This window comes from Myxocyprinus asiaticus, chromosome 18, assembly GCF_019703515.2.
Source record: "Myxocyprinus asiaticus isolate MX2 ecotype Aquarium Trade chromosome 18, UBuf_Myxa_2, whole genome shotgun sequence".
Lineage (NCBI taxonomy): Eukaryota > Metazoa > Chordata > Actinopteri > Cypriniformes > Catostomidae > Myxocyprinus > Myxocyprinus asiaticus.
In genome coordinates this window covers 11,084,631-11,108,608 of record NC_059361.1, presented here as the reverse complement: position 1 = coordinate 11,108,608, position 23,978 = coordinate 11,084,631, and the positions used below count along the sequence as shown (strand labels likewise).

General features: G+C 37.3%; 1 protein-coding gene across 1 annotated transcript in view; it reads left to right on the top strand.

The window, feature by feature from the left end:
• LOC127456188 (CXADR-like membrane protein) overlaps positions 1-23,978 on the top strand; it is a 150,088-nt gene that overhangs the window by 107,770 nt on the left and 18,340 nt on the right. The window contains exons 2-3 of the mRNA XM_051724558.1: positions 10,226-10,383; positions 21,015-21,210. Coding sequence (XP_051580518.1) covers positions 10,226-10,383; positions 21,015-21,210 — 354 coding nt within the window. The remainder of the gene's footprint in view (positions 1-10,225; positions 10,384-21,014; positions 21,211-23,978) is intronic.

The following is a 23,978-nucleotide window of genomic DNA, read 5'->3' as shown; positions in this document are numbered from 1 at the left end:
AGGTAGCCAAATTTGGATAGATTGCATGATATGCCCTTATCCTCAAAAACCATGAACAAACTACTCAAGGTAAAGAAAATACAATTAAAACAGAGTGGAAGTGAGGATAAACATGTTTTAATGTGATTTCAATGAGTTATTGGCTGCCTAGAGCATGAAACCATCAAAATTCAAGAGACATTTAGAATAAAAAAATAGTCAAGTTCCCTGTTCAGAAAATGCTGCATATTTTTGGGAATATGCAGTTCAATGTTTCATTTTCAAGACCTATTTTGTTTACTTTTATATGACTAAATTAATGGCTGGTTTGCCACTTGATGTCCAATGTAAAATCTTGGTCTTGACGAAGCATACAAACATGTACACTTAAGTACTATTGTTATTGCTTTGCGGTACTTTTGCTCACCTGGATTTGACAGAACCTCTCAGACATATTCAGCCAAGCATCCAAAGACAAAAAATAAATGCTGTTTTATCTGTTAATTCTACCACCTGCCTGGAAGCGCTGTAGAACTCTGCCATCCCGGAGGCCTGAATGTTTCCATGTTTTCTCATCTGCGACAGCACATTATCATGTGTCAGAGAGAATCAGATGATGCGTACTATATGTTAGCAGTGCGTATGAATTAATTTTCATAAATAAATTGAATTGAGTTGAGATGTAAGACGGGACACTGGAAAATCAACATCACAGCCCTGAAGAATCAAGCTGGGAGTCCCGAATTGAAGTGAAGGGTTAGATGGTTCTAAATCCTTTAAAGGAGGGATATCATTGAAAACTGGAATTTCCTTGCTCTTTTGAGCTCAGTGTACGTAAAACATGCACAAAGTAAAGCTCACTCCTCAGTCCACAGAGATCAAAAACGGGTTATTCAGAAATCATTATTGTTATGATGTCAGAACAGATGACCACCCACATTTACATACATTATCATCAGCTATTCTGTATACAGCTGCCTGTAAATGGAAAATACATGTACTGCCCTGATGAACAACAGTGTGAACAAAGCTGGTAGAGGGGGTTAGCCAATTGTAACAGAGGTGATTTACATATAACAGTCTTAAAGGTACAATATCCTTTTCAATACTAAAGGTCAAAGAGCAGTGGCGTATCCAGGACATTTTTACTGGGGTGGCCAAGATGGGGCACAGACCTAGTGTGGGGTGGCGATACCGGGAGAACCTTCATGAATGGCACGTGATCAAATTGTGTAAATATCGCATTGCTTTGCTTCAACATCTACACATGTAGAATAAATGAATTCTTAAACTCATGTTAGCATTCACTGAATTGTTTTTATTCAATATCAGACTGTTCTTTTGACATTTGACAGTTTTCTATTCCTGTTCTATTTCAACCTATTACAGTTTCTGGGAATCTCTGGTTATTTTAACATAACATCCATTTTTAAATCAGTAATTGTTTAGGAAATGTCAGTTACACATTTTTAAGAGCTATTCTCATTGTAGAGAATTAATCTGCATATAACATCAGGTATAGTGTATAATCATAAAAAGATACAAGTACAGGTGATAACTGATTGAGGCGCAATTCAATCAATCATTCAATCAATTATTCATTCATTTATTAGCTATAACTGCACTGTCCAGCAGAAATATTGTTAAATTGGGTACAAATCAGTGTGTGAAATTGGCTACGAGGGCTTATAGGTGTCTGTCTGGAAACTCCAAAATTGCAGATTGAGCTCTGAATACAGTAAAAAACAAAACTCCATTTACAGTGTCTACTCAGGTTTATTTTCCATATGTTCTGATAGATTCAATTACTTTGAATATTACCAAATAAAATAGTTAGTCAAATCATTTGCGGCATTTAAGTGCAATTTGCCCTGCCACTGCATATTTAAAATGTCAAATAAGGTATAAAAACTTTGAAGATTTTATTGGTCTGACTGACCAATAATACACATAAAGAGCTCATAAATAACTCATGTAAAGATTTAAAGTACAGTCACAGCACAAACCCTTCCATTTCACACACAGGTTAGCCATATATATATATAACTTTAGCTATTGAACATATACATCTGTAAAATGCTTTACACACCTCCGTCATTAAATCAGAAAACATGGCATTTCATATTTCATGTCAATATAAAGATAACATGCTGAATGTGGTGTAGGGTCTAGCTTACTCTTTAACCTAGCTACTGTAACAATGAAAAAATGTTTTCACATTCACATGGAAATTCGGGATAAATTAAACGATAGATTAGATGAACATACCTCTCAAATAACAGCTTTCTTTTTGACCACAAATCGACGTCGTCAACTCATTGGAAGTTGGAGGTAGACGCTAGCTCGTGTCAGCTTCGTGCTTCTGACCGACCATTATACTTCAGACCTGGCACCGCTGCCCACGACCTGCGGCACCTGCCTGGCCACCCGCGGCCTGCCCCTCCCCCCACTGATCAAAGATCAGCTCACACAGCTTCAGTCTCACCACTACTATAATGGTCAGAAATATAAAACTGACCCTGGGTCAGTGTGGCTCTAAATCAACAAATTACCTGAGATGTCATCTTTGATTGACAGGTGTTTCTATTGGTTCTTCGTTCTTGTGTTGATGAACATGATGAACTACCAATCAGTTCTGGGGTGGCCACAGAGTGGCCAATGAGATTTCAGGGGTGGCCCAGGCCACCACAGGCCACCCCCTAAAATCGCCACTGTCAAAGAGAGATTGCAAATGGACTTTTAAAACTAACTTTTTATTTTTTAGACTTTTATATTGAGAAAAAAAACCCAATAATCTCATATGTGTCTCCTCTGTGGTTTCAGAAGAGATTTCAGCAATGTCACAAACTAAGATTTTAATATGAAAAAAGATTTCTCATCAAATTCTTCCAATACCAAATTATCGAAGCTATGATATCCACATTAATTATATATGTCTATACTCTTATTACGTCAGCAATGGATTACTTTCACATTTCGGGTTTTGGAACGCGGAAGTAAACTCTTACATGGTAAATTGTGAATGGGATAATACAGCAAATATTAGCTTTGTGTTCCCATGTGCTCCACCAGCAAAATGAAAAAAATAAATAAAAATAAAATTAAAATAAAAATAATAATAATAATAATAATAATCCACTAGTAGGTTTCCATGACTTTCCAAAAGAGCAGCGGATTATGGCAGTCAGTAGAGAAAAAGATGCCAAATTTACTGTCAATCCTTCTGCAACTTTATTTGAAACCCCATTACAACAGCGTTGACTAGTTTTGTTTTTGTTTTTTAGTGCCAGGGTAATATAACAAAGTTTAGTGTTATAAATGAACACAAAATTATTTAAAAATTTTAAACATAGAAGGGGTAATTGCATCATCAAAGTCTGTGAAAAGGATACATTTTCTCGTTTGTTCTTATAAAGGAATTTTAGGAGACACCTCTGAGATGATTTTGATACTTTGTGAAACATTTACATTTATGCATTTGGCATTTTAACCAAAGCCACTTAGAGTGCATTTATGGTATACATTGTATCAGTTTGTGTGTTCACTGGGAATCAAACCCATTATCTTTGCATTGCTAGCACCATGCTCTACCAGTTGTGTTACAGGAAGCTATAGAAAGTACCGGAAGCTACAGGAGCTACATGAACTCTAGCAGAAACATAACTGATTAAAAAATGTCCACTTGGTACATATAGTGGTATGAACATAATGAGCGATGGCTTGTTTGTGAAATGAATATACAGTCAGCTGCAGATACTAGCATAATTAGGAAGCTTACACATGGTTTACACACATGCTAAGACAGAGCCTTCAGAATTATACATGGAAACATCTGAGTGTAACTGCACACACACAAACTCACACACACAATGGATACTTCACCTTTAAATCATCCATCTTGACTTGGTCTCTGACATTTTAAGTACATGCTAACAGGTACAACAAAACCTCCCTTAACAGCCTGTTAGAGCCCTTATTGATTATGGTGTTCAATTAATGAAGAAATCAGTTTCACTGTGTATTAATTAACATGCCTGCAATTGTCCATGAGCCCTGACAGATAGAGAGCCCATGAGAGATCACGGATAGTAAAACAACCAGCATTAAGAAGCATAAGCCCCTCTTGATCTGTTCTTAAAGTAAGGCTCTTTAGAGCAATTGTCTTAAAGGTCAAAGGTTCTCAGGTTAGCACATAGCTGATGTAGAGCGGCTAATTTTGGACAACAGAAAAGTCAAACACTGAATTAATTGAGTTGATTTTGAAGTACTTAGTTACTAGGTTAACAGGCTGAAGAGGGATTATTTTGTAGTATTAAATATGTAAAATCTAGTTTAGATTCTAATTCAACCAGCCTGGAAGCGGATGTGTTGGCCAGCACTGTGGATTCAATTATGAGATTATACTTATTAGCAGTCATTGTTTAGACTGGGTTGTAATCTCCTTGTGCCTGCCTTTGTTGTAAAAGGAAAGCTGTACATTAGATTTACAGGCATGCAGGTTGAAGATTTAAGAAGTTTACGAGTGGTTTGGAGAGCAGGGTGGGGAATGATTTTAGGTACTGGTTGGTGTATATTGGTTGGTGTATGGTATGGTGGCAAATACAGGAGATGCTTTCTGATGAGTATGAGAGAGTAGTTGAATTTAATGGAGCATACCTCCCCCTAGGGCATTTTCACAGAACTCTCTCTTTCTGTTCACTTTTCAATCAAGCCAAAAATGACCAAATGCAGTCAGAATGATCACATGAAAAAGAGACATGCTGTGGATGTGCAAAAAGATGCAAAGAAAGGGAAACTATACTTATCTTGAATACTTCTGGCTCCTTTGTTTCTTTAAAGATCCATTCAATCATTTGGCAGATGCTAATTTCCAAAGTGACTTACAGTGCATTCAAGAAAGACATTTGATCAATACTGTATGTGTGTTTCCTCAAAATCAAACACATGACCTTGGTGTTGCTAATGCCATGCTCTACCAGTTTAACTTCAAGAACCAATAATGCGCCAATATTCCAGTAACAGCATGCCGATATCCACCTGTTTTTCCTCACGCTGTCTATGCAACTAAAAAGGAAACGGAAAGCCCAGCTTTTTTTCTTTTTTTTTCTTTTATTTGTATAGCGCTTTTCACAACACACCTCATTTCAAAGCAGCTTTACAGAAAATTATGCTTTAACAGAAAAAGCTGTAATATAGTAATGTCTTTGAGTCATAATAGTGCGGTTTAATAAAAAAAGAAAAAAAAAAACTTGATTGTAAATTGTGCCTTAAAATAAGTAATAGAAAAGATTTATATTTATATTTAGACCCCGAGTAAACAAGCTTAAGGCGACTGTGTTGATGTTGGTTAAAGGAGAAAAATAACCTTGGGCGAAACCAGGCTCACTGTGGGGGTCAGTTCCTCTCTGTTTAAACAGCATGAATATAATGCCAATATTAGTTAATTATGTGTAGTACAAGTAAATATTTAAAATTAGTAAACTAAGCAAGTGTTAGGGGCCAATGTTTAAACAAAAAGATTTTGTATTAACTGTAAGATTAAGACCTAAAGTCTTTGGATTTAAATTCTTAATTAACTGCGGAAGTGCAAACAGATGCATTGTCCTTTGTTACTTGGCAGTTCCCAAATCCATCATCACACTATCCTTCAGTCTAGCCTGAACCCCAAAGTAGTATTTAGACCAATGTGAAACATTGCTATCCCTGCTGAAAACATCTCAAAACAGATAAATAAGGTGGTTTGCTGGTCTTAGCTGGTCTAGTTTGGTAGTTTTAGGCACTTGTTGGATGGTCAAGCTGGAAAGCCAGCTGGCAGACCAGCTAAACCAACTGAACACCAGCTTTGCAAGGCTGTGATACCAGCAAGAGTGGATAATACCAGCTTCTGCAGGCTGGGAGACCAGCAAAACCAGCTTAAACCAGCTAAGACCAGCAAACCACTTTAGGCTAATTTAAGCCAGTCTTTTCAGCAGGGATGAAACCACCTTGCTGGTAGTATGCTGGATATTTTTGCTGCTGAGCCTTACCAACCTTGGAGGATGAAATTAAAACAGCTTTTTATCTTGTTCTTTGATATCTTGCCAGCTTGTTCCAGTATTATTGTGATATCCATTCCATAACTGATAACAGGCAAGAAGTGACTCAGCAAGCTAAGGCACATTGTGTGTAAGGAAATATGCAGTCTGGATGTGCAAAGAGCAAGGGACTGATATGTAGGCCTAATCACATAACTCTGAGTTCAGATGTGGGTGAGAGAAAAAGAGGGGATTTAGCTCTTAGCAGTACAGAGCCAAACCAAAGAGAAATTCCCAGGTGACCCAGTATGACCCAGCAGACTCCAAATGAAATGTCTTGTCTCTGCCTCTTCTCATCACAGACAATTAGGAAAAATGATAAAATAGTGGTTGACCAACATGGGCTTTTCAATACTGATGCCAATATGTAAGTGCGTAATTTCTGTGTCACTAGCGCCACCAAAGAGAATTGCAAAAATAAACATTATTTTCAAACAGCTCCCCCGAATATGCCCCGTGTCTGCCATTGATCGAATGAAAAGATCTCGTTCCAAGCTCCTGCCTCATGCCATTTTATGCAGTGACAAAAACTTGCTAATACAGACTCACAATCTTTAGTCTTTTTCTCAGTCCCTCACGCACTACTTCTGCAGAACACACATATCTCTCCCTGCGATTCTGACTCAGTGGAGATCACACCAGATGATGGAGGGTGCAAGATACACATAAAAAAAAAAAAAAAAAATCATGAGCAGTGCTGACTGCAGGGGAGCTCCACTCTGCTTCTTTTGGCTGACTCATGGTTTTAGTTTGACAGTTTCACGCAAAGAGACAGAGAGCCATGGAAACTCTGTAATTTCTAATTCTTCTGACTGCCTGGAGTCTATTGAGTCCATTGAAACCATAGAGCTGAATACGAATCTCACCATTAATGATAATGACTCCAGGATATACCCTCTCATTAAATTGCTCCACCATGCCACACAACTCCGAGCATTTGCAGGTTCTTTGTATATATTAACATTTCCATATTACATTAATTCTGCAAAAGAACTCTCAATGGTAAAATGATAATGTGATCAGGTGGAATATGATTTTTTTAATAGATGTACCATACACTTTTAAGGCTTTTTTTATTTTTATTTTTTCACTTTTATTAGTAGGGTCAGATAAAACAACTCAAGTTGTCCATATTAGCATCAATGCTCAATATATCGGAGCACATGCACTAACCGCTAGACAATCCATATGCTATTAGAATGTACTGTATATGGTTTTGTATCTTTTCAAACAAGCTCCAAAAATGTTTGCTTGAAGATGTGAAACTCATAAGTGTCAGACTAAAGTCACCTGCCCGCATTAGCATTAAGACTCAGTGTGTTAAAGCATATATGCTAACCTCTGGGCCACGGCTCTGACAAATAACATATTTTTGGAGTGTTTGGATCTTGACAACAAGCTCCGAAAAACATTGTTTGAAAATGTGAAACTTTTATTAAAGTGTCAGACTCAAGTCATCCATTAGCATCAAGACTCAATATGTTGGAGCACATATGCCAGGCCATGGCTCTGACAAACAACATACTTTTGGAGCATATGTGGCTTTGCATCTAAAGCAAGTTATAAAAATTTTGTTTAAAGAAGTGAAACTCTGTTCTGACAAAAGTTTCAGACTCAAGTCAGCCCCATTAGAATTAAAACTCAAGCTGCATCCAAATATCCATACTTTCCTACTATATGGTATGCTGAAAACAGTATGCCAATGGAGTAGTATGTCTAAATCCTCAGTATTCATAAAAGAGTAAGCGGAAGCTGAGGAGACGTCATGTTCAAAACGCTTGGATTTAAAAGAACGGCAGTGAACCGCCAGTCGGATGGCTCTTTTAACAGTAAGTGCTATATATACCAAGAAAGATGTTCCTTGTGCTTTAATGGTGCTTGTTTAACAAAACCAGAGTAGATTGCTTTCCATGTTGTATTACTTCATATATTTGGGTCAGGGGTCAATACCAACGTCCCTGGATGAAGTATGTCAGGAATCTGTTCATACTACTCACCTGCATTCCTAAAGAACGTACTGTTTTACTGGCCGTGAAGTGTGTCTTTCATCAAACACAGTACAAACTCAATTTCAGACTGTGGGTCAATATTTTGGAGAACATATGATAACTGCTAGGCCATGGCTTTAACAAACAATATGTTTTTGGAGCATATGAGGCTTTACATCATGACAACATGCTCCAAAATCATTTGTTTTAGGATGTGAAACCATGACAAAAGTGTCTGACTGAAGTCACCAACATTAGCATCAATGCTTTAAATTAGCATAAATTCATTAAATGACTCTCTTAACTTAATGCATATTTCTGCATATAATTCCAAAGGGAAAAAAAAATATTCATAATCTTTAATTAAAATATAATAACTTACTCTTACTCTGAAATGCCTTTCCTTTTTGCCTGATGTCACTTAGGCCATGAATGCTATTGAATAATATTAACCAATTGCCAAATAGCTATTTAGTCAATGTTTTTAGAAAACATTATTTCTCCTTTCTGGTATGTAATGCTCACTTTTCATGATCAAACCAATTCCAGTGAATAAAATCAAGTCCTGTCGTAAGTTTTTCTTGTTGAATATCCTGTTTCCCATGGAAATACATTCAATTACATAAATGAAATGGGTTTAAACAGTAATTAACATTAGCTGTGTCCCAAATGACGCATTATACACTGTGTACTGACACTATGCACTGTTGCACTCAGCCATCCAGTGAATGAATTTTTAAAATGTTGTATTGTCACTAACACTAACATTTTCTTTTATACACAGAAGTATTAACATTTTTAAAGCTGAAGGAGGAGAATTTTCAAACGCACGCGGCGTGTCGCCACTAGATTTAGCACATTAGCCAACCTCAACTTCTCCACAGAAGATTTGCTAATTGCCATATTCACCATTATTTACAATTGTTATGTCAGGCTAGCATTGCCAGCAGGTAACCTGGCCCCCCTCTGCTACAAAGAGCCTATTGACTTTAACGTGTCGAAGTCCACTAACCACTAGGTAACTCATATATGTCAGTCAGCTAATCATGAGCCATGCTTTCTTCGCGACACGTGGCGCATACATTCTCAACATGAAGTGCTGATTGCAAAATGAGCACAGCCAGACAAAACACTCTTAAAACACACACGAGTGCTTTTCTGACACATCCGTCAAGCCTTAGCCTGTACTTAGCAATGCAGCCCAGTATGCACTGTCCTTTCTCAAGGGTCGGAGAGTAGGAGGAAATGTCATAATATTTACACAAGCCGGACATATCACCATGCTGGCATCATTTTAGCAACTGTTGTATGGGTGAAACGTCTGCAGATATTTGTGATAATTAACAGCAGATTAAGTACAATGTTATTCTAATGCCAGAACTCCAAAAATATCTGTTGGTTTTGCTCATGTTAGACCAGTGATGCAGTGAGCTATGTGGCATTGTTTGCACTGCAAGGTCATCTCACCAGGTGGAGGGAATTGTGTTTCTCATCCTATTCTTGGCCCCCGTGGGACCTAACTAGTCTACAAATCCTCACGACGCCTGTCTGTAATGCTACTCAAGCCTCCAGCGATGTCCAATAGCCTCCAGTAAATTACCCAGTGTCCCAGTGGCAGAAAGGAGCATACATTCATAGAGGCTGTATGCCAAATGGAATACTGGAAATGGACTTAAAGTCTCATGGCCTTTGCCAGTGTGTGTCCGTGAAGTCCACAAGACAGTAGGGCAGGGCTGGAGTGGGACTCATATTTGGCCCAGGAGTTTCGTGTCCCAGCCCAAACCTTGAAAACGATTAGCTCTCTATTTCTTTATAGCACATATAGCATTTGAGATTTCAGTTCAAATCACTTTGATTTGAAATTTCTGGGTTACAGATTCATTGCATCTGTTGTAAAATTAATTGAAGTTTAATGTCATACTAAAATTTCACACCATTACTTTCAAATCAATTTAGCATCTACCAGGGCAAATTATACTACATAATTTATTTAAAGGTGAACAGGCACACAATCCAACTTTTCAGTCTTTTGTATTTAAAATGTTTTATTTGTCCCATTGATGTCCCATTATTTCATTTTTTGATTTAGATGTGTGCTTGAGAACAACTGAACTTAGATTTCATAATTTGTTCTAATGTGATTTTACCCACCATTCCATTGTATATTTTCTCCTTTCTCTACAGTGCTGGTGAGCTTGCTCTCGGCCAGGGCTCAAACTGAGATGAAGCGGGTTGTCGGGGACAATGCCACATTGCCTTGCCATCACCAGTTCTGGCAGTCGAACGGGCAGACACTGGACATTGAATGGCTTCTGCAGAAACCCAACGTCAAACAGCGTGTGGTAAGAGATCTCCTCAAAATCAAATCTTGTTTATTTCATTTCTGTCTCACTGTCTGTATCAACCTCTCCACCCTCTTTGCTTTGCATTAATATCTCTGGACTTTAGCTTTTGTTTTTTGTTTTTTGCATCAAAATTCTCATTCGATCTGTCTGTCTTTTTGGTCTCACTCCTATTTACTCATCTATATGTGTGCTTCTCTGTTTTTACTTCTAAAGAAATGTTTAAAATCATGACCACTCACGTAAGATGAAGACTTCAGTGATATCAGTAACCTTATGAAAGCTGTTTTATTCTACATGGAGAGGGTCCCCTCATGGGGGCTGGCATTTTAAAATCACATGACCAGCCGATTACTACTCTCTTAATCTCAGTAATTGCCCTGTTATTAGACACGTTAACTCTGGGATTAAATGAATCCTGCTTGACTGTGAATTGTGAATTTCTACAATGACATTGATAACTGAAAACGATTGCTTTTGAATGATGCTGCATCCACGCCGCTAGGTGTCAGTATAAGTCTAAGATGACATATTCAAAAAATTACTGAGTGCACCTTTATACCTTACTCAATAGGTAGTTGTTTTACTTGGGAATGTGTGGTGATTTCAGCATTTTGAGTTAGTGATCGATTTTATTGCCATCCGAATCAGAAATGTCTGTTTTCCTCCCATCGTCCATGAGAAAATTCCTAGTCAGATTACTTATTAACACTTTGCCAGGTAATGAGAATTTGGGTATCTTACAATAGAGGCTTGTTTTAGAGAACTCTTTTGAAATGAATAAAATTACAAACCCCTTACCCAAATGTTAAAGCTGAAGTACAGTAACTTTTTCTGTGATAAAATACTTTCTCCTATCCCTGCTTAATAGGCAGAGACACCTTTAAGTAAGCCATTTATAGGTACATTTTCTTGAAAACAATAAGCACTCTCTTTTTGTGGTGCTATGAAAATTTCTCTGTTTGTTTTGAGTGACCTGCTTTAGACCCACTTAGACCAGCCCCAACAATGTTACTCAACCAATGGCGTGATTTGGGAGTGGCACTATCTCTTTTTATGACTAACGGGGGACATATTCAGAAAGCTGTTTTGAAAACAATATTTATTTTTGCAGTTCTGTTTAGTGGGGCTAGTGTTGCAGAAATTACATACTTTCAAATTTAAAGGGATAGTTCACCTGAAGAAAAAAAATAATTCTGTTATCATTTACTTACATTCTGCCTAACATCTTTTGTGTTCAACGGAACAAAGCAATAGTTCACACAAAAATGAAAATACTGTCATTACAGTGGGTATCCATTCAGAATAGGCTTTCTACCACGCGATCACCACATGAATGAGTCATTAACAGCTCATTAGCAGCTCTAAACCGCTAACGGGCACTATAACCATAAAATTTCAACAGGTCAGAGTTGAACGCCTCAGAGCTCTTTCTCCTAATGTAATGACCATTAAGTTGGAGGCGGTAAGGGTAAGTTATGCTTGTTTGCCAACCGCCATAAAAAAGAAAAAAAAAAAAAGAGGAGAAGGAAGAAGAACAACAAACTTTAAAAACACCACAACATTTATTTTCTGGCTAAACGTTGCAATGCAGACACATGATAAAGACGTTATTGCAGCATTCACAAGGACATCCACGCATTGTGTTATTTCTTTGCATTTATTAAATCACATTTCATTAGAGAGAATTATCATTTGTAAGCATTTTTATACATATGCACAGATGTTATGAGCGAGCATCATTAGACCTTATATTTAAACAATTGTGACTTCCAAAAACTGTTAACCCTTTCATATGTAATAACTGGGCCCCACAGAGTAGCGTCACACATATGTGTTTCTGCAACTGCCAGTTAAGTTACTAGCTGCCAGATTCAAATCGGCTTTCGCGCCGACACAGGCTGCACTGGTCAAGTGTCTGCTATTTATATTCACTCAAACAGTTACTCATACTGTCTTTTAAACCACAGAATAAGTTTATTTTATATACATACATCCAACTTGTCACAAAAGTACCATGATAAAAAGTTTGCAGCTCTTACATGCAGTCAACACATCAAACGTGATCTTCTTCCGATGCTTGCTGCCATTTGTTTACTTTAGTAGTGGTTGCCATTTGTCAAACAAACAGCTACTCAGAGTCTTTTCAAGCACATAATATATTTATTTTATGTAACAAACACCAAAAGTACCATGATAACAGTTCACAGCCTGTATATGCACAGCCATCATATCTAAACGTGATCTTCCCATGCACGCAACCACATCTACTTATTAGGTGCAGATGCGGTTTTCATTCACACAAACAGCAGCTCAAACAGTCTTTTCAGGCATATAGTATGTTTGTTTACTGAAAAAGACAGCCACACTATCACAAAAGTACCACAATAATAGTTTAAATCTCGTACACTCATAGTGTAGTAGATGTCAAACAGTGCATAGACAAACCGGACTTGTGATACTACTTGTTCATTTGTTTTTTACAGCTATAAAAACTAAATAAATAAAACAAAAAACAGTACAGCAGACATAACCCATTTGTTCACATGTGTACTATATTATATACAGTATTTTTTAGGACAAGAAATCAAAAATTTAAAAAAATACTCGTCTACACTCTGCCCTCTCTACCGGCTGTGCAGTGTCATGTGCAAAAATAATTCAATCCAGGGTCACTACAGAAGAATTTAAACCCTACTCATGAAAAGGTTAAGGCTCTAAACCTGTGCTTTCTTTTAATGTGCCGATAGGCTAGCCCTTATTTTCTATTTTTAAACGGGATTATCAAATGTGCATTAATTAATTTATATGTATACCATTGTGTCATATTATGTTATATTCTCCTGGCAATAAAAACGAAAGAAAAAGTGAACAGAATCCATATTTATGGGAGCAGAATACACTGAATAAAGAAACCTCATTTGAAAATAAAGATGCTCCTTCCTGTCTTCGCCACCTAATAGCTCAATCTGATAACCCTATGTATATTTGTGCTGACCATATTGTTTTTGAACCAGATTGAAGCTCCTGCCTCGGTAAGTTTTTTGTTTTGTTTTGCGTCATTCTGCTGTGCAAGCTAATTATACCACTTATTTTCATCTGTACAAGGATGCCAACATTATGTAGTAAGTTTATTCAGAACTCAGCCCCTCTTAAACCGTAACACTGGAGATTGACGTAGAGGGAACCCATATAATAATGTTCCACACTGTTGTGAACTACACTCATGCTATTATAGGCTACTGTATAATGTAATTAAGTTGAATAATAAACTTTGTCATGTAATAATGAGCGCTGCCACCCTATGTGACTGTTTCACCAATGATTTTACCTTTAAAACACAATCGTGGTGACAAATACAAGTTAAATACCATGTAAAAAAATTATACAGGATAATATGAACAAATTCCCAACAATGATCTTACAGGACACAGTGTCAGTAGCAGCCACAGCTTAAAATGGATTTTTGTGAATCTGCTGGATGTAGCTTACTTTCTACATGTATCCAAAAAGACAATAAGATAAGTTAAACTGGTCTCAAACCCGCAATTAGTAGGAAACAATTGTATCATTTAACGCGAGTGCACAACCACTGATCTATCAGTCCATGTCTAACTTTCAAGGAACTTCAGTTTTTAACTACTCCACACCAACCGCTGTTACTTTAAAGAATATAATTTAAAAGCAAAAAAAAAAAAAAAAAAGAATAATAAAAATAACCAACACACACACACACACACACACACACACACACACACACATATATATATATATATATATATATATATATATATATATATATATATATATATATTTATTTATATAATTCGAGCATTTTTTTCTGTATATCAATTCATGAGCTAACTAAGCTATAACTTTAATGCTGCCATTCATTTTTCATTGTTAGATCACCTTCTACACATCAAAATGTAAAAAAATAAACAATACAAATAATAATATGAACAATTTAATCATAATAACTCTCACTTTCTTAACACTACTAAACAATGGTGACAAAAGTGTCCCTTTGTGCCTCCTGGCGGTGATTTTGCAGCGTGTCTCATGTGTGAGAATTTAAAGTTTTCACGCAGTGGTACTCCCCGCAGTAGTAAGGCTCAATCTGGTTGTTTACCCACTGTATATACTTAACCTCATGTCATCCAAACCTGTATGCTGTTATTTGTTTCGTGGAACACAAACAAAAGCTTCATTTCATACAACAGTTCATACTGACCACAGGCTGCCAATCTTCAAAAAGCACTATAAAGGTACACCATATGATTTGTGCACTATATTCCAAGTCTTCTGAAATCTTATGATAGTTTGTGTGATTAATAGACTGAAATTTATGTCATTATTATCGTATGGGTTCAGAAGACCCAAAATTAAGGGCACAAGTTGAAAATGTGTAAAAATCTAGTTCTGCAAAGAAAAAGTCAAATGTAAGTCACAATGGCACAATGGATCGAGGCTTGAAAGACAGTGCTTCTTCATGCATACCTGTCTGCCAGCCTTCCTGTCACAGCTTTAAATCAGCTTTTTCTACATCTCTCTCTTTCTGAAATATGCACACTTGCCTTCTAAATGTCTATTAGTACAGCTAGTAGATGCTCTCTCTCTCTCTCTCTCTCTCTCTCTCTCTCTCTCTCTCTCTCTCTCTCTCTCTCTCTCTCTCTCTCTCTCTCTCTCTCTTTCTCTCTGACAAATACAACCAGATAAGAGCATTGTCTTATCTGACTCAAGTGAAAATCTTCCACTGTGAAACTAACATTGTTTATACACGACTTCAAGTCTAGATACTCCATATGTAGCAGCGCACAATAATTAATCAGGGAAAAGTTGGTATGTGTCAGTTGCTGCGTTATACATTCAGATGAAATTAATTATCTGATTGCGATAAGGCTTTGTATTCTCCTTTATAGAGGACAGAGATCACTCCTTTGTTTGAAAGTCAATGTAGATCTTGTCATAATCAGTTAAGATTTAATTTCAGAAGAAAGACTTGGTAAAGAAAGACCTAAAAAGAAACTTGCATCAGAGTCTCTGTTACCTCAGGGCCGGGTTGCCCATCACATATAATATTTAACAGAAACATAACATTTGAGGCACCATTAATTAAAATAAAAAGTCTGAATATATGATTAGGAATAAAACCCTGCCCCTAGCATAATGAATAAGTCATTCTTTTGTTTTGCTGTACGGACTGCGTAACTGGAAGCAAGCAGGCTTGTCAACATTTAGCCACAGCTTGTTTAGCAGCGTGTTGTAGACTCTAAGGGGCTCTTTACACAAGAATTGTATGGTAAATGCCAGAGGTTCAAGTTTGGCTGATTAACATTGTCCCGTTAACCACTACTGGTAGATGTCATAACTTCACTATTTCCCCTCTCTGCTACCAAATATACCAACATGATCACAAGTGAAGTCTGCATGATGTTTCTGGTAGTTTCGGTACCCAAGGATCGGCAACTGTATGCTGACGCGCTGACATGCAGCATTCTTATCAGACATGCTTGTAGTGGTTTCAATGTGTTTACCTTTCCACCTGGCACGATTGGCAGCACGTTGCATCAGCTGCATGGGAGATTATGTTTCTAAATGTCGGTCAACGTATACCGATTTTGACAAAAGTAAAGTCGATCTACTCCTTACGATTTCACTGTGAGATCAGGCTGAAATATTCACAGAGCATATTATTAGAAACACCTTTACACTTACTCATGTGATTATCTAATCAGCCAATCGTGTGACAACAGTGCAATGCATAAAATCATGCAGATATGGGTCAGGAGCTTCAGTTAATTTTCACATCAACCATCAGAATGGGGAAGAATTTTGATCTCAGTGATTTGGACTATGGCATGATTGTTGGTGCCAGACGGGCTGGTTTGAGTATTTCTGTAACTGCTGATCTCCTGGGATTTTCACGCACAACAGTCTCTAGAGTTTACTCAGAATGGTGCCAGAAACAAAAAAAATATCCAGTGAGCGGCCTTTTCGATGAGAGAGGTCAATGGAGAATGGCCAGACTGGTTCGAACTGACAAAGTCTACGGTAACTCAGATAACCAATCTGTACATTGTAGTGAGCAGAATTGCATCTCAGAATGCACAACACCTCGAACCCTAAGCTACAACAGAAGAAGACCATGTCGGGCACTTTATTAGGACCATAATGCCATAGTGTTCCTAATAAAGTGCTCGGTTAGTGTAGATTTGACATCATAGGTTACGCCTGGATTAAGGAACTAAACACTAATGCCACTACACATCAACAGACCTGCAGCAGGTCCACCTGTTGGAGCTGTCTGCAATGAACAAGCAGTAATTGCAGACAGCACCAACAGGTGGACCCAACTGCAGGTCTGTTGATGTGTAATGGCATTGGTGATTAGTTCCTTACTCCAGGCATCTAGGAGGCTGTCACAGTTAAACTGTGTGTGAACATGTGTGTTGGCAGCTGTGTTTGGGTGTGACAGCCATTTTGCATCTTTCCAATGGAAGTTGGCAGAACAGGTAGAGCCTCTTGAATAAGAAATATTATTTTGTGACTCTCTTGTTGTATAGGGCCTATACAACAACTACTGGTGTGAGGTAAATTGTAAAGAGAACAATTAAAACATACCTAAAGCATTAACTAACGTTAACTAATAAAACCTTATTGTAGTGTTAAAGAGTGTGCTTACAGTTACAGTTTATACCTCACAGCCTTGTTCTTTTTTTCCACATCAAATTGTAAAATTAAATTGCATCTACTGTGAATAAGGTCTATATGACCGGATAACCAATTTATTTCATCTATACAGTAGGGTTCAACAGGGCTAAAGACCCACAGGGTATAAGGCCATTTTTATTTTATTTTCTCCCTAACCACTAAAAGCAACAAAAACTACCACAGTTTGTCACTATACACTGCAAAATATTCCTGATCCATGAGATCATTGAATGCAATGTCTAAAATTGGATTTTGAGGTAATTTGATCTAATATTTTATCATTTTTTAAATGTTGCAACTTTGTGTAGCTAATGAGAATCCCTGAAATTATCACATTTATTTTGAGTCAAAATAAATATTGTAATAACTATTGTACCTATGTTCACACGATATCACTTTAGCCCCGTGGGGGCCTTTTACCACAAATGTGAGGGCCTTTTACCCCAACTGTGGGGTAAAAGGCTTCCTCCCATATTTTTTAACAAAAATGAATTTTAATCAAAACAACCTTCCTTTATTATTTATTTAAACACAAATTATGTTGCTCCATCAATAGGGGTGTAACAATGCATCGATGCATTGTGATACATCGATCTGATGCAAAAAATTAAATGCATCGATGATTAATTTAAAAATCGATTATTTATATTTTTATCAATTATTACACATAATATATAATGCTATATGTATAACACGTTCATTTCCTTTGTCAAAATAAATTTTTTAACATGTTTTAAGTTTACACAATCCACAAATTCCAATCCCCATTCAACATCCGGAGCAGTCACGAGAGCGCCGGACAGACAGTTAAAAACAGTGCGAGCGAGGGTGAAGAGGTGAAAATGCAGGTCATGGCATCAAGCTCTACTTTTAGTCAGGAACAATTATATGATCCTCCTCATGTGAAATCGGATGTTTGGAAACATTTTGTATTTAGAAAGAAGGGCAGCACTCTAGACAAAACAGTTGCAATATGCAAAATATGCCGAACAGAAATGAAGTATAAGGGGAACACAACCAACATGGCTAACAATATTAAGCGAAGGCATGAGGCGTGCAGTCAGCAAACTTCTAAGGACGTTACACCTACTTTAATATCGTCTTTTCTATTTTTCGGCAAAAATTACCAAGCAGTTCTAAGTGGGATATGGAAGTGACTGCTGCAATTGCAACATTCATATGCAAAGACCTTCGGCCTTATAGTGTGGTGGAGAATGACGGATTTCGCTAACTGATGCAAGTGTTGGAACTGAGGTATCAGCTGCCCAGCAGACCATATTTTAGCCAGACTTGCATTCCAGTATTGTATGATGAGGTAAATGTGCACGTTAGTCAGTCTTTAGGGAGTGCTGAAAGAGTTGCTTTAACTACAGACGGCTGGACATCTTGCTCAATTGAAGGCTACATCACAATAACATCACACCATATTTCGCCTGACTGAACCATGGAGAACGATGTCCTACAGATGCACGAACTTCATGATGCACACACTGGGAAGAATAGAGGTGAGTTTTTAAAGGATGCATGCCGCGAGTGGCATATTCAAGACAAAGACCCCACGCTTGTAACTGACAACGCAAGAAACATGACAGTGGCAGCTGTGGAAGCAGGATTTTCCCCCCCATGTAAGGTGTTTCTCCCACACTTTAAAACTTACCACTCAGAAATCTTTGAAGTGTAACAGGGCCCAACATCTGCTTGGCAAAGAAAGGAAAATTGTTTCATTTTTTCATCGAAGCACAAGGGCAGCAGACGTTTTAAAGGTGAAGCAGAAAATGCTTGCCGTCCCACAGCACAAACTAATAGCAGATGTTGTCACAAGATGGAATAGTTCATATGATATGTTGCAAAGGTTTCTAGACAACAGTGTATGCTACTTTGATGAACAAGCAGGTCAGAAGAGCAGACTTGTGCACTCTCTCTGACAGCGAATTATCAACAATTGAGGACATTGTAAATCTCCTAGCACAGTGAAAACTGTAACTATGGTAATTTGCAAAGACAAACAACCCACACTCTCCCTAATCGGACCACTTCATTCCAAATTATTAAGGCAACTGGGAGTTAGCGAGCATGGCGAGTCTCCTCTCATTGCTGAGATAATAATAATAAAAGACCTATGACGATGTACTCCGTGTTGCTTCAGCCCTTGACCCTTGCTTTAAGAGGTTGCCCTTTTTGAGTCAAGAAGAGAGGACCCTGACCTACAAGATTGTAACATCAGAGGCAGCTGGTCTTAGAGAGAGAAAAGTAAGTAGATGCTACCATTTTAATGTGATAAATTGTTAATTTATGTAGGACTGTCAGAAAAGATAGTGAAACATCACTGGAAACATAATCTTAATAAACTTGTATTGAAATATATTTAATATTCAATAACATTATATATTAGATGACTGCTGAAGCCTGTGCCCACTCCACATCTGCTGAAGCCTGTGCCCACTCCACATCTGCTGAAGCTTGTGCCTACTCCACCTCTCAATCACAGGTGTCACAAAGTGACCTGACAGGTTAGTATTCAGTTTATTTTTATTTTTATTTTTTTTATTTTTTATGGGTGTGTGGTTTTCTAGTTGCAAAAAACTTGGAAAAACATGTTTTAATTCTAAAATTATTATTATTATTATTATTATTATTATTATTATGTTTTTTAACAATTTACCCTGCTCATAGCATAATTCAAAGTCACAATCACTGTATGTTTTATTTCCAAAAAGCCAGAACAAGATGATGCTCCTGTTCCAAGAAAGAAATCCAAGGCACTAGATGACCTATTTGGTGATGAGATCTTCCGATTAACCTCCAAGACTGTTAAGACTTCCAGAGACATTGCTACTAAAGTGTTCAAACAGTATCAAGACAAGCACTGTTTAAAATGGTGGAAACGGCATGAATTCGAGTTCCCCTTGCTCTCCACTTTAGCAAAACGCTACTTGTGTATACCAGGTACTAGTGTGCCAGCAGAACTTGTCTTCAGTATTGCTGGAGACATTGTTAATGCACAAAGAAGTACTCTCACTCCAGAGCACATGGATCTGTTAGTTTTTCTGAAATCAAACCTGGGAAAGAAACAAAGGCATTGTGTTGACACTTAGCTTTGAATGACAACTCCCTTGATATGGTTCCAAATGATAAGCCACATTTTAAGAAGTTGGAAAGACCTGTTACTGTTTATGTACTTGTGCTATTGTGAGTTTCTGAATGTTGTTTTCACTGGCAGCCCTGTGGGTATATATATATATATATATATATATATATATATATATATATATATATATATATATATATATATATATAATTTATATAATTTCTGGTGTATTGTCACCTTTGCACTTTGCTTTTGTTTGACACTGTATGATAAGTACAAAGAACTTGCCAAAATATGAGCTTTATGTGCTCATATTATAAAGCATTGATGTATGAAGTGGAGTAATTTTACTTTGCATTATATTTTTGTTTTAGAGTTCAACAGTGGATCCTCAATTCAAACACTGTTATTCTGGTTCTACTTTGGTTAAAACCCAGAGCACTTGAAAATAAATGTGCTGTGAATGTAAAACCTGATGTCTGAGTATTCTCACTATGCTGTATGTTGTGAACACTGTTACATTTATCTTTCCATCATATTTTGGAAAATAGCAAGAATCGTTCCAATATAATCTAATCAAATTGAATCATGGCCAAATTTCAGATTTCATGATGCATCGTAATTGTAAGGTAAATAATCGTAATCGAAACGAATCATCATCTGAGAAAATATTTACACCCCTATCCATCAATATTCAATAAAAATAAATGTATTTTTTCAATGTTGATACACTTGTTGACCAAAAAGCACATTTACCTTAAAGTGTGCCTTTAGCCCCATTGTATCTTATTTATATAAAAAAAAACTCTCTCTCTTTATTACATTTCAGATTATCACATTCTTCAACAATGAGGTATACACTAACGACAACCATGCCAGTCGCCTGTCCTTTGCGGGCGACTACCTGAATGGAGACGCCTCTCTCCTGATCAGTGATTTACAGCTGACTGACTCTGGAGAGTACCACTGCAAGGTCAAGACCGGAGGCAAATACCACTGGAGCCAAGTCAACCTTATTGTGCTGGGTAAGGCTGCATGTCCTTATCCCAGTGCGCTAATCTTCCAGGAATCAGCTCGCAACCATTTCCTCCACCAGCCTGCTTCACAGTGATTCAATTTGATGATCTTGCAAATTATAAAATTTCTCCATCATTGACCTAATCTAGAAATATGATTTGTTGCATTAGCATGCCAGAGACTCTGGAGGCTGCTGAAGTTTACGTCACTTTGGATGGTAATGCGAGAAGACGTTCATTTGAAATGGTGGGAGTAGAGAGCATTGACTGAGCACTATCTCTTAAAAACAGAAGAGACAGAATTAGGAGCTTATGCGATTTCTCTTCTTCTACCAAAACAGTTTACTGTCATCCCAAATGAGCTTCAGATGAGCTTCTTATGATTTTGTATTTTGTTCTGTCTGGTTTCCATTATTAGACCGCAATGTTTCCAAACCATTATTCATACGTAATATTTCTGACACCACAGCACTCAGCCAGGAGAAGAATTGGAAACAAAGATGTTTCTTTTTATTTTGACTCATGTCTACCTTATGTTTTGGGTTTGGTTGCTTTATAGTTCATAGTTGTCTTCTTTTAAGACAGATTGAAGCTGTGCATCTCTTCTTTTTTTCTTCTCAAACTGTTTTATTAGCAGATTAGTATTCTAGCCACAGATAAAGAGAAAGTTGAGTGAAAGAGAAAGGGGTGGATAGATTGACGTAAATCCAGCCTCCTTGCTAGAATTTTTCTCATTTATTAACACATAACAGCTGATTAGCTGAATACTGCCTTTCCATAATTGTCTTTCTCCACCATCTCTCTCTCTCTCTCTCTCTCTCTCTCTCTCTCTCTCTCTCTCTCTCTCCTCTACTTTTTTCTTTCCTCTCCACCACACAATATACACATTACATCATGTAAAATGGTAATGTTCTGTAAATTTGCTGTGTGACTGCTTTAAAACATAGTTCCTATTTCCTTTTGGTATTTTTGTTTGTTTATAGTCAGGACCAGTAGGGGCCAAAAGGGGCCACAGAGGTCTACATGCTGTCTCTCTTAACTGACATTCTGCCCCTAGACTGCCCCTGTGGACAGGCCTCTATAACTGAACCCAGAACATTTAGAGCAGTGCTGGGGTAAGCAGGATGCCAGTGGGACTGTCCTAAGGTCAGCGCGTAACTGTTCCGAGGCAGTGGGATCACTGCTATGGCTGCTCTGTCAGTTTAGATCTGCAGCGTTAGTTCAGAGGGGATATCAAACTAGTCAGTGCACAGAACAACAAATCTTGACCCTCGACCCTCAAATGTCAAATTGTGATATGGATTGCCAGTTTGCTGTTTTTGCAAGTTTGACGCAACTCGTGTGTAGTTGAAAAATGCGTATTACTTCTGAACTTCACTATGACTTAAGACAGACAGCAAAAATCAGATTTTTTGACATATTGACTCAATTATGTTTGTAACACTTCATTAATCTCACAATTCGGTTTGGTTTACAATACTGAACTCATGGTTTGGTGGTGATCTGGGGGTGCTTTATCAAGGCTGGAATTGGGCAGATTCGTCTTTGTGAAGGACACATGAATCAAGCCACGTACAAGTTTATCCTGGAAGAAAACTTGCTTCCTTCTGCTCTGACAATGTTCTCCAACTCTGAGGATTGTTTTTTCCAGCAGGACAATGCTCCATGCCACACAGCCAGGTCAATTAAGGTGTAGATAGAGGACCACCGGATCAAGACCCTGTCATGTCCAGCCCTATCTCCAGACCTGAACCCCATTGAAAACCTCTGAAATGTGATCAAGAGGAAGCTGGATTGCCACAAGCCATCAAACAAAGCCAAGCTGCTTGAATTTTTGCGGCAGGAGTGGCATAAAGTCACCCAACAGCAATGTGAAAGACTGGTAGAGAGTATGCCTAGACACATGAAAGCTGTGATTGAAAATCAGGGTTATTCCACCAAATATTGATTTCTGAACTCTTCCTATGTTAAAACATTAGTATTGTGTTGTTTAAAAATTAACATGAACTTGTTTTCTTCGCATTATTTGAGATCTGTTGTCATTTTCTGCAAATAACTGCTCTAAATGACAATATTTTTATTTGGAATTTGGGAGAAATATTGTCAGTACTTTATAGAATAAAACAAAAAATTTCATTTTACTCAAACACATACCTATAAATAGTAAATCTAGAGAAATTGATAATTTTGCAGTGGTCTCTTAATTTTTTCCATGAGCTGTATGTAAAAATTGTCACATCTTATCCCACTCTCCCCTACTTTAAAAACATATGCAAAACAGTTCCTATCCTTTAAAATGTAACCAAAATTATTGTTCTTAAAAGTGCTAAATGGTCCATCATACTGGGACTAAAAATCAGCCCAGAACAGGGCAATGGTGAAATCAAATGGAAATATTAGCTAATAATTCTGCTTACTGAAAATACGGAATTATGTTAGATACATATGCTGCATACACACCGTCACTAATGACATACCTTTACAATATTTTAAACTAAATTTGTATTTTCTAAAATAATATTGTCTCTGATTACAACTAAATATTCTTTCCAAAAATACATATTTAATGGAAATGCAGGCTTACCCAATTTCCTGATGAAATCTAATCAGACATGACATTTGACATAAGGATTATATGCCCCCATAGCATTATTATACATTATATTCAGCATTATATATAGTAACTATCATTACACCTCTGTAAACTAAACTTTTCTCATGCACAGTCAGAGCAGATCACTCTTGCGCTTCAAATGGACATTTGATCCCTTGCTCTG